The sequence below is a fragment of the Perna viridis genome, chromosome 10 (assembly GCF_037379345.1).
Source record: "Perna viridis isolate PV_CMFRI_1.1 ecotype Kerala chromosome 10, ASM3737934v1, whole genome shotgun sequence".
NCBI classification, from domain to species: Eukaryota; Metazoa; Mollusca; class Bivalvia; order Mytilida; family Mytilidae; genus Perna; species Perna viridis.
Window position 1 is genome coordinate 41,117,229 of NC_142454.1, and position 12,749 is coordinate 41,129,977.

At 35.7% G+C, this 12,749-nt stretch overlaps 1 protein-coding gene across 1 annotated transcript; it reads right to left on the reverse strand.

The window, feature by feature from the left end:
* Nucleotides 1-883: 883 nt before the first annotated feature.
* On the reverse strand, nucleotides 884-9,341 carry LOC148605806 (uncharacterized). The gene is made up of 2 exons (XM_088548905.1): nucleotides 8,798-9,341; nucleotides 884-5,222 (listed from the first exon to the last, which is right to left on the reverse strand). The coding sequence occupies exons 1-2, from the start codon at nucleotides 9,041-9,043 to the stop codon at nucleotides 3,054-3,056; spliced, it is 2,415 nt and encodes an 804-aa protein (XP_088405031.1). The 5' UTR covers nucleotides 9,044-9,341; the 3' UTR covers nucleotides 884-3,053.
* Between the last annotated feature and the right edge of the window lie 3,408 nt (nucleotides 9,342-12,749).

The window sequence follows — 12,749 nt, forward strand, 5'->3', positions numbered from 1 at the left end:
TGTGACAAGATGACCAGTGGTCTTTGTGTTTGGGCACTCTGTATCTACTGCTTGGGTCAACTTAGAGGAACTTGGTTAAAATTTGATAATTGGTTTTCGATTAACATGTGCACCGTCATCGACCATAAGGCACTCTTGTATTGAAACATTTGCTGGAATACTTGTTCAGTTATTAGGAAGTAAGGATTTATCAGTTGTCTCATTGACCTGTGCATCGTCCCCGGCCATACAACAGACTTGTATTGTTATACATTTACCGATGTCGCATCAGTTGAAATGAACATGTTTTGATAATATGAATTACACATCCTGCTAATTTGAGAAGTTCAACTTGGTTTTTGACCTTCGAATCGGAGTTTCCTTAGAATTAGATCTTTATTATAGTAGTATTCAAACGATTGCTTAGTGTTTTATGCATAAGCATATATTTTCTTTGCTTACATAAAACCTCAAGTGCTTTTACCACATACTGCATAGAGCAAAGTTTGATGAAGAGATGTTCTTTTCTGTTGCGAACAAGGGGCGGATCCACAGATAATAAAAGGGGATACCAGAGGGGTTCCAAGGCTTTATTTGCTCGCTTTAGTAAATTTTTTAAACAATTTAACAAAAACAGCAGTGGTGGATCTAGAGGTGGTGCAGGGGGTTGGCACTACCTCCTTTTATATTGGAAAGTTTGTCATTTTCATGTGTAAAATTGAACAAAAATGACGAATAATGTCCTAGCATTCCCTTTTTCAGAGGAACCTCGGCGGGCATCCCTCCTTTTCAGTGTATGGAACTGGCCCTGAGCGGTACTCCAACCCCCTGGGTGCGCCACTGTATACCTTCAGTTCCTGATACATTAAACAGTAGGTACTTCATACATTACAAACACGTGTACTATTGTAAAATATTTTAATTATAAAAACTTAAAATGTAACAATTACATGTATGTATCTATGATTTTCCCCTCAGGAAATAAACAATTAATATCTAAATGACTGTACAAAAGATGATCTGAGAAATTATTCAAAGAAATAAACTAAATACAATTATCACCCAATCAGTACACTTTGAGATACACTTTACCCCTCCCTGTATTCGTTTGGTGTAGCCCACCCCCTGGTAACCCCCTCCCAATCTTTGGTAAAATTTACCCCTACTTAGTCCAGTGGTAAATTTCAATCCCCTTCCTGGTTAACATCAACTCTCTCCCCTTAGGTAAATACAACATCTACCCACGTTCGTCAACTCAAACGCTAACCTTTATCTTAAGTACATTTTAAAACTTCCAATTTTCAAGATTTCATTCCTTTCATTTGATTGCATCAGTAAGTATTTTTGATTCACTTAAAAGTAGCAGTTGTTCCATTTTGTTAAAACAAATCACATAAATCATCCAATCGTCTAAAAATATATAAAAAATATAATAAAAAATAACTTTAAATAGGGAAGGAACTCTCTCCAAGCAAATGATAAAATCCTGTTACAGCTCCCCACAATGTACATATACATGTGACAGAGTTCAACATCCGAGTCGGTGACTTTAAAACTTGTAATTAAATTCGGCACGGTTGTTATTTAAACAAGCGAGTTCTACTGATACTTTCGATATTTAAATTACACTTACGACATGCTCACCTAACCTTGTAAGCGTACCGTAGCATATGGGAAGATGTGTATTCCCAACTGACGTAAAAATCACTTATATTATAACATCTTTAAAATGTAAGAAATCTTGACGTCATCAAAATAATAATAAAATGTATAACAATGTAGATTTTTACAGATGATAAGATGCTCATAAATAAAAAGTGAAATCATTTCATTAAATACATCATATGATAAAATGCAGTTTTTACAAAAAAAAATGTTATTAAAATGCAAAATTCGTCAAAATAAATACAAGAAACGAATAAAATTGTCAGAGATCAATGGTCTCAAATTCACACTTTTATAAATCTGGAATTGCATTTTTGAACGATCAAAATAACTGTACATGTACATGTAAGTAAAATGTATGACTCGCGATAATATACAATAAATGGAGATTATCGGGCAAATGGGAATTCCAACCAAAATCACAAAATTTTTCAGCATTAAATACATCGAAAAGGAAAACGTACAATGCATTTCTCATATGTACGTATGTACGCATTGTACATGTACATGTATGTGTCTTATCTCATAGGAACTCACGAAATATGAACAAATCAAACTCATCTCTCATCCCTACTTGATAAAGTGCGCTTGTGTCACACACGAGCACAATGCTTGCATTAACTGACGTAATTCGGATACGGTCCGATGGGCGACCCTTGCTTCTATACTCAGCACGCCAATAAATTTTCAAATCGCCCGATAATTTCCCTTTGTGTACCTAAACCATCAAACAATCAACTTTCTAATCAGTCTTTCGCGAACAATTTGATTTTAATTCCCTGACGAAGGTTTTTCAAGATAATGGTCATTTTATCTTGTGCAACTTTTTCACAGAGATATCTTTCGAGGTAGTCTCGGGTTTCGTTAAGTACTTCTACAATCTTACAACAATGGATTATACAACAAGTTTTGAAATACCACCAAAAGTAGGTCTCGTTCGAGATTCTTTTCAGAGAAATGAAACAATAACAAGTTTCACATTTACACACCTCCTTGTACATATATATTGTTTGGCAAAACTTAGAATTGCCACTTTCACGCCATGTTCAGCAATAAATCCCACGTTATATATGGATTTCCCCCAGAGCTTGTTGTGAAATAAATAGACCTCTTTCGATGGTATTTTTGAACATAACTTAAGGTGCATTTCTATGGCACGTTATCGGATGCTCACGTACAAATTATACAACCAAAGACTATACATTATCATTTCTAAAATTGAAACTAAAAAATACACCGACTTTTGATTTTCGGGAACAATCGTTTACTTGTACTAGTGTATTTCATTTACAATCTAAAAACGTCAGAATAAAACCTTACAGATTCTTACAAGAGAAATTTAAACAAAACAGAAACAAAACTATGGGCGAATCTACTCTAGTGACGAATATCACCGTCGTTGATGATTATCACATGTCCCGATTTCCACTTAGAATTTCATCTAACCATGCTGCATCGCTACTAACACCACTACTTTGAGCGGCCATATTGTCAATAAAGTCTGAATTGCTACCTTGCGAAGCACTATCTAAAATGTTCATGAAGTCATCTTGTTGGGGACGCTGATTATAATTAGCGTTGCTTTGGTTTGCCATCGCCATGCGCTGTGACATCTGCATCCCTTGTTGTTGCATCATCATATGTTGCGCTTGCGCACTGTTTTGCATCATGGCCGCTTGAGATTGGATAGCACTCATCTGCATAGGTCGGGGCTGATTACCAGCCATTCCGTTGGCGACTGTTGTCCCTGAATAATTGTTTGCACACATCATACTTTGACTCGGTTGGCGAGGCACGCCCGTATGCTGGGGCATCATATGACGAGGCCATTCTTGTGAACGAGGCTGGGATATATTTAGGCCATCGGGTCCAACGTTCACATTGGGTGGTCTTTGGTTTCGCATAATAGCACTAGTATAATTATGTCCATTTTGTCGACCCTGTCGCGCAGCTAAAGCTGACTCCATTTGAGAGCCAGGATAAGATTGCTGCCGTTGCATATGTGCCATATGATATCCCGCCTGACTGGGATCATTTGGACCCATCGCAGGGCCACTCGCAGATGTCGAGTTGCTACGCTGCATGACAGCCGCCATTTGCGCCGACTGCTGCTGCATCATTCCATTCGGCATAACTTCCGTTTTTATACCACCATATCCGGGCGTTTGAATATTGTTTGTTTGTTCTACCATGTCTTGCATGGTTTGTAATGGATTTTGTCTGCCCCCATTGTTTGGATAACCTTCGGGTGCAGGCTGCTGCATCTTATATTCCGGTGGTGGTCGCATAAAATGCTGCATTTGAGCAGCTTGCATACTCTGATGTCTCTGATCCTGTCTCATTTTCTCTTGATACATTTGTTGCATTTTCATTTGCTCATTCATGTATCCCGGCGACTGTCTCTGTGCCATATTGTTCGGCATAGAAAACGACTGATGTTGAGACATTGAGATGTTTTGTGGTGGTTGTCGCATGTTCATATGCTGGGTTTGAGACATATGGAGTCTGCGTGCTCCATCATTGACCTGCATGTGCTGTGACTGGGTTATCTCCATTTGAGGGCTTTGCGTAAACGACTGTACTTGATTTTGCAACTGTTGCAGTGAAGACGGTGTATTGTTCGTGTTTGCACCTGGATAATGGGTCAGAGGCTTGGTTCCCGAAAACATGTCGGGACTACCTTCATGATAAACCGAACCATTTCGCACATTTTGCTGGTTGTTGTAGCTTTGTTGGTGAGTATAGGTTGATGGGTCTACATTTTGGGAGTAGTTATTATACGAAGGATCATGAGAACTAAATTGCTTCGATCCAAAAGCCGCTGGATGATGTTGATTGCTTTGGTGTTGAGCCGCCATTTGTTTTAAAGTTTCAGCGGCTGGGCCAGTTTCGGTCATAGTGGTTATAGCTCCTGGGGGCCTGAACGGTACAGGCGGAGTTCTGACAGGATTCGCCGGTGGGCTTTCAAACATATTAGCGGAATTACCAGCACTACCGGTTTCAAACGGTGGCTGTTTATGTAAGCCTGGGGAACTTCCTGTCATGCTGCCATACATACTGGAATCATTACTATCCTCCTGGGATATTTTAAGTCTATATATACGGTCAAATTCTTCTAATTCGTTAAATATCTCCTCACTCAGTTTGCTTTCATCTCTTTCAATAGTTTTCAATATTTCTTCCAGTTCCTCTTGGTCAAGAATACCAGAACCAGAATTACTGATGTCTGAATTACTAGAATCTACACATGGGAGTTCATCATTTGGTTCTTGTTTACATTCAATTTTAGTGCTTGTATTTGTTTCGACGCTAGTAGAAGCGCTGGCGTTTCCTTTCGCCTCGGAAGGTGCTCCGCCGAAGTGAGTTTTAACGGTCGTGCTAACGGCTACGTTTGTTTGTACTTGTTGTGCGTTTCCGCCGGTAATTTCTTGTACAATATGGACCGATACATCAACTCCAGAACCGCTTTTTACCGTCTTTTGTGTTGTGATAGTATCCGAATCATCAAAATCAAAAGCACTCGTATCAAGGTTAGGTGTCTCAGACTGGTTGTTATCGATCTTCTTCTTGAGCAATTTCTACAAAAGACAGAACAAAATGAATTAATCAAGAAAATTAATCAAAATTCAACTAATTTGGCTTTCATTTTCTCCGATCTTTTTCCATCAGTAGAGGGTAATTTATCGAATAGAAACTACCATAGCAGAGGTTAATTTCCAGAATATTACAATGTATATCAACTACTGTGAGATTGTAGATTGAGAAATAATTTGTTCCATTCATACAAACGTTTTGTACATGTTTTGTGCATGTAATATTATTAAGCATTAAAGAACCTAGTATCACTAACACGAATATTAATTTGTGATTTTGACAGCTAGCTGTGCGAAAATACATGATCATAGGCGGACAAAAGGAATTCTGGGATTACAAGCCCCCTTGAGATAGAAAAGTTTATATAGAAAATATCGGAAATCACTAGCGCGGTACCCTTTTCGACCAGTCAGCGCCCCTGCCCTTCTTTTTTTTACATTTGTAGATACATTGTACCCCTCTTTGTGTTTAGAACTCCATAAAAACATACACAAAATCGAAAACAAGGGAAAAAATCTTCCGGTGATGACATAAACTGTACTAAAAATCATTAGAATTCCAGTGTACAGATATCCTAAATAATACAGACGTACAAATGTACATGTACATGTAACCCCAACACCCCCCCCCCCCAAAAAAAAAACAAAACAAAACTAAACAAAAAACAAAAACAAAGACAAAAACAAAAACAAAAACAAACAAACAAACAAAATACAACAACAAACATCCAAAACCATTTTTATCAGTATTATACTATACACGTGCCAGTAACTGAAGCATATCACTCAAATACTTCAAGGATCTTACAATATAACATTCAGTGAAAGAGTAATCAAGGAAACCAATATTCCAGCCATGGAAAAAGGCTAGACAGTGAAAACTTACACAACAAAGAACGTGAAACAACAAAAATAACACTACCGAGAAACAAGAATGAATGAGCAACTCAGACTCCACATTATGTGCCAAGCATCTACTAAAATGTTGAAACAAAGGATCCTAAAACTTCTTGATCAAGACAATTCATGACTATGGGGAAATATGGACAATGAAGTTCTCCCAAGTGTACTACAATGTCAAATTACAAGTACATTTTGTACATTGAACGTGTGCATACATTTTTTGTGCATAAAAAACGTGTTGTGGTTGAATACTGTATACTTACAGGAAACGGGAAAATAGGGGGTGATTTACAATGTAGTTTTATGTTTACAATGGTTAGTCATTGTATGTACATGCTGTCAAGTTGTGGGATAGTGATTTTATTATGAACATTTTACAACCAAATGCTGACTTTTCGTATCATACATTGTTCATGCACATATACATTTGTACATGTACCTGTTATTAAACTATTTGAATTCTTGCTCAAATTTTCTATCCAGTTGTTTTAGTACCACTATAAGGACTCCAGATATACATGTACATGTACCAAATGGCCTTAAAATTGTACCTTGTAGGTAAGCAGTAACTCAGTTCACCAAAAACACAAAAAAAAAACTCCGGGCCTTTCTGTCCTTCTGATGAGGCCAAGAAAAAAATGTCTGTTCAAGGCTACAATAGGGTTGTAAGGTAGGTAAAATCATTATATAAAAAAATATTTTCTACATGTACATGTATCTAGACACTAAAGTCAATAAGACGATTCCTTGACTTAAATGGCGCTCCACTAAAAAATGATAGTTTAATGACAATTCATTAAAAATACCAATAAAATGTGCTATGAAGAAGAAAATAGGGTAGGCCTTAACCTAAATTATAATAATTTATTGACTAGTATTTCAAAAACGTTTATGGTCTTTTTTTACACTAAAATGTTGCATTAATTGTTTTGTTATATGTAAAGTAATTACATGTACATGTAGTATTTTTGCAAACATTATCAAAACAATGCATGTACATACATGTAAAATTGTGTATGTCCTTATAATTACTAATTATATATATGTACATGTATATTGATATTTCTGACTTAATGCAAACATAAATCTTAAATAAACTAAGATCAATGTCCCTTTTTGGTAAAAAAAAAAAACATGCTACACCTTAAATTGTCCTATTTCTTGCGTCCCTCTATTTTCAAATCCTAGCTAGGATTTAAAGTGCCCTCTTTTTCAAGACTGTTTCCCTCTGTCCTAATTATCTTGCTGAAACAATGGGGAGGGGATCAGATGCATTATGTAACAAAATAAATATACACATAAATGTATTTCCATACTTTATCATTTACTTGACTGTCCACAAACAACATGTTCATGTACAAATGTACACTGTACAATGCATAATAATGCCTTCAAAAGCAGTTGTTTGGTTCCAGAACAAAAAGAAAGAATTTGGGACATCTTAAACTACATGCAAAAATCTTTCCAAAAATCCCAAAAGAGTTTGGGACAACTTAAACTAAATGTACATGTACATGCATGAATGCTAAAGAAAGGCAATATTATTATCTACATGTACCTATAATAAATGTACAGTTGGTTATAAGAGCATGAAGAACCTACTGTGTTTTCAAAAGATAGGTATCCATATCGATGTTCGTGCAAAAATTTACATATTGTACATTGTGACCAAATTTTTATAACCATTAATCGTGTACAATGTCCAATACATTTTAAAAATACATTATTTCATTACACTTTGCACATTTGCATACATTTGTAATACAAGTAATGAGTTACATTTTACATTATTTCCTTCAAACAAAGTATAAAATATACATGTACATGCAAGTATATAAACAAAACTACATGTACATATAAAATAATTTACTTAATATCACGTTTAAAAAAATACATTATGTACACGTGCATTTGTATCTTCAATCCTTATCATTTCTGGGTCATTCGAAAATTTGAAACTATTTTCGCACTGTTTTTGTACGTATAATTTATCATCATCACTTTTTCATATTTTTAACTGTACGTAAATTGCACATATTTATGTACATTTTAACAAGTCTCAAGTGTATTTTCAATTGCAATAGGAATGTATGAGTGCTGACAATTTTACAGGTACATGTACATGTATTTAAGTCATAATTAAGAATTATGCACTTAAGTCTTCCTATGTCGGAAGTACTGATGAAAATGATAAACAAAGAAATACGTCAATATTTTTTATTACGTCTGCAACAAGTAGTTCACGGTGTGTACAGTAGTTCACTTTGTGTACAATGAGTTTACTTTGTGTACAAGAACATTACAATGAAATAATGGTACATTCCATTAACACGTTATCAGCTGATTGAGAAATCTGAATCATGTCAAGTGGGGTCAACATGTTAATTACAAATTAAACATTAAGTCTTAATTATCACAATTTACATAAATGGGTCAAGTCGGATTTCATGACTGTATCAAGGTGACGATGTGTACATTTATTGCCTCAGGTAACAACAAACTTAATTAAAATTTGACAACTCTTGATCTTTTGGCGTTTTTATGATTGGTCAGTGGGCAGCATTTAGACACGTGACTTTGGACAATCCCATTCAATCAAATGTCAACAAAAAGGTCACCACACAAAAACTATTTGATGGGTTCTTTGTATTACTTACCGTTAGTCCAAGATTCCTGTGCTCCCCAGCAGAACTATCCTTTTTAGATTTTGAAGCTTTCTTTGCTTTACTTTGAAGCCAACGATCCCTAAGCAGTAAAGATTCTTGTCTTTCGCGTTCATACAAAGAGTTAATATTGTTGTCGTATCTCGCCGAAGTATTATTATGGTGCCTTTTATAAAAATCGATTCGTCGCCTTAAACGTTCAAACACATCCCTCCTCTTGGGGGATGAAATATCCCCCATAATATTTTAAGCATGTGTTAATAAACTTCGAGACATCTATGTCCCGTAGTACAAAAATCACATCAACACTGTTTAAATAGAACGTAACACACAAAATCTGCACATCAGTAAAGAAATCGATTATTTTGTTTATGTCCCGAGTAACTCATTCTTCGATATCGACAATTACAGCCCTGCAGACGTCCAGAATAAATTTTCTATTTATCACACATTAAAATGTAAACATCATCTCGGTGTTACTTCTCCCGTAAGAAACATTTATGCACCGTACAGTACTTCGGAATTAATTTTTTAACGGCACGCTTTCTACAATGGACGAGTCCATATTGATCTCCTGAGGGGATATTAGGTTGTGTGGGAATCACTCGGTTGTGACGTTGTGATTAACGAATACACAAAGTGATATGACGTATATTTATTTTCGGAAAAGCTTACGAATGTTTTTTAAAGAAAAGTCAGTGTATAACTAAATTTGTAAGAATTTGAATTGTGCGTATGGTTGGTTATTGTGGTTACTCTCTATTGATGAATTTGAAGTTTTGAGCCAATTGTGTATTTCTTTTCAGGAAATAATTGTACGAATTATTGAACCTTAAAAGTAAAGTAAATAAATAACTGTGATAAAAACAATTGAGATTTTTATCAATGATTTCACAGCTCTATTTGTATGCATTTCTTACAAAGACCTCACAAATTGTCAAGTTCATATAAAAATCTTAATGTATGCAAAATTACGCCAGTTGGGACCAAGCAATACACATAATACATACAAAACCATGCACAAAAAAAAAAAACAAACAAACAAACAAACAAACAATCAAACAATTAATGTATTTAACGCAGATGAGAGCATATGACTGACATGGACCTCATTTTGCTTATATGAAGTCAGACTCACAAATTACAAATTTATTGACTATTCGACAATATACATGCCACTTCCTTATTTCTTGATATTGCAATGTAATTTTGATTTTTTAATACTCTGTCGAGTCGCCTTGAAATCGTGAAAATTGAAGGTACGTGCTACATATATAAATTAAAATTCATCACAGACATATAATCTGCCAAGACGGACCCTGCTCAAAGTACAAAATTTGTCACCGACATAACCATGAGTTCATGAAATTATGCAAGAGGGGTGGTGGTTGTTGGGAAGGACAGGGATTCATTGGGGGCATGTTGCTGTGAATATAATAGGTATACAAATGTAACATGATCGAAGAGTAGCGTTGCATTTACCATGCACATTTAAAATCCCGTCATAACATAAATTATATTGGATTATATTAAGAAGCGATTGAAGGACCAATTAGGGGTCAGATAGGGTAAAAGAGTTACTTCTCGAGCCAAAATTTTGGCAAATCAACATCTTGGAGAAAAAAAAAACTACTTGATGCTTAGCTCTACTACACAATCGAAAACAAAGAAAGAATTACAACAAGTAATACATTACTGTTTTTTTCTCACTTAGGCCATTGGTAAACTTAATAATTGTGATCCTGTTTGCAAATTGAAATAAAAGAGTATAGGGTACGTCGTATTTAAAAGTGAAAGTGAAAGTAAGAGTACAAGAACTTCAGTCAGGATGTAGACACCCTTTTTAAAAAAATTGATGAAAACCTTGTAAGAGGAGTAAAATGTATAGGGAAGTTGGACCGGTAACCGAGATAAAAGATTTGTTCATAGTTTCCATTGCTGAAGCAGGTTTCTCTGCAATGTTCAGACGTTTGCTCCCAATATTGTAAAAATGTACACCCCTCTTTTCAAATCTAGTACCTTCGAAATTTATCTTATAACATTTCATGATTTCCCGCTGCCAGTCAGACGCCTGAGTCAATACAGGAACAATTTAAAGCTGCACTCCAACCCGATTTTGTTCACCTGTAATTATTTACCACGTGTATAACTTATCAATGACATATTTCTTTAGATCCAACAGATATGCCGTTTCAAATTACACAACGATCCACAGGTGTTTAAAGTTTTCTACAATGCGATTACATATAGTACCAAACTGCATCAACACAACCATGGCTTCTGAAGTGTATATAAGAGTTATTATAATAAGGGTTGTCGCTCGTTTCAAAACCCTTAAAATATCTTTAAGACCTCTGAAAAATCTACCTTCAGGATCTTAAAAGAATTCTTCACACCAATCTCTCCATTCTCCAAATTGGTTCCTCAAACCCATATGTTCAGCCAGATCAGGACTTTGATTAAGTTTGAGATTCTTCTGCGGTCGAAATGCAAATCGGGATTCCAGGATTCCTGTACTACCGTTGGCATGGTTAAGTACCCGATTTTACAAAAGAAATTTAAAAAGTCTTCAAACTCTACGATTACTCTTCAAGAGTACTGGGTATTAGAACGAAATATATAGAACAACAAGGAGAAAGAAAGAGCAACTACACGAGAAAGAAATGTCCCTAAGGAATGCATATTCATTTGCTGGAAATATTTTATAATGCATACTAAAATTTTCTTCCTAAACATCAGCGTTACAAATACATAAGTGTGTACATGTAGTGTGACAAATCCGACTGATAATAACAAAATTTGATTATAAAAAAACGAATGTAAAGCCGGTCCCAATTATTATTTATCGACAAAATTTCTCCTCACATCTTGTAACTAGATCTGCGGATGAGACTTATCAGAAACTTGAGAGATAGCGTGAATCTGCCGACCACAAAATTTTATCAGGTACCGTTCAGACGAAATAAAATACCCATTAAATTTCTGATACTGAGGATTGTACTTTGTTTTTTATCAAGCTACTTGGGGGAATTCCTCAAGTGACAGTAAAAATTCGGCATTTTATGTACAAACGGACAGTTTCGAGAAGGTTAATCGCGAACATTCTCATATCGGACATTCACCCTGCACTGGAAAAGTTTTAGTAAAGCAATGGGAAATAATAGACAGTGGCGGATCCAGGGGACCCCGGGGGCCTGGCCCCCTTAGAAAATTGCAATTTTAAAAAATTATTGAAAAATTGTTCAAGATACCCTCAGAATACAGGATTTGAGGTTTAATATTTCAAAATTTTCTTGGGGGACGTGCCGACCAACTCCATAGCAAGTGATCCTTACCAGTGATCCTGTCATGCTTTTTTTGGCCACCCTTACCTAAAGTTCTGGATCTGCCACTGATAGAGAGAAAAACAGACCCATGCATTTTGAACATTTACACATGCGCGCGTGAATAAAAACATATGTCTATAACTGGTTTCATGTAGGTCTCTTCCTGTAGAGAAAGAAAGCTATATAGATTCAACCAAGTAATTCCAATTTTAGAAAGATAGTATAAAAACAAGGCCGTAGCCAGGGGGTGCGATGGGTGCGATCGTACCCCTCTCTTGAAAAAAAGAACTTTGATTTACCTCCCAACCTGTAATTAAAGAGTAATCATACCAGAGGACCAAGTAACATTGCTTATCAGTGACCAGTTAAGGTTGCAGACCACCAATTCAACCAATGAGCATTTGGAACGTACGCAAAAATAGTCCTAGGCAGAAATTACCCCTGTTCCTCATAGTGCTGTGAAAAAAGTTCTCATTTCATTTAAAAAATTTAAAAAGTTTCTGAAAGGAAAAACATTTCTGTACATTTTATAGGTGCATTTTGCTTCTTGTGATGTGAAGCCTAATCTCCATAATGATTTTTAAATGTACCCCTATCTTGTGAAAACACTGGGATTTCCC

Excerpts from the sequence above, each read along its gene's own strand:
- LOC148605806 (XM_088548905.1), bottom strand. The coding sequence starts at position 9,043 with ATGGGGGATATTTCATCCCCCAAGAGGAGGGATGTGTTTGAACGTTTA. Across the intron at positions 5,223-8,797 it reads ACAGGAATCTTGGACTAACG|AAATTGCTCAAGAAGAAGAT; the intron begins GTAAGTAATACA and ends TGTCTTTTGTAG.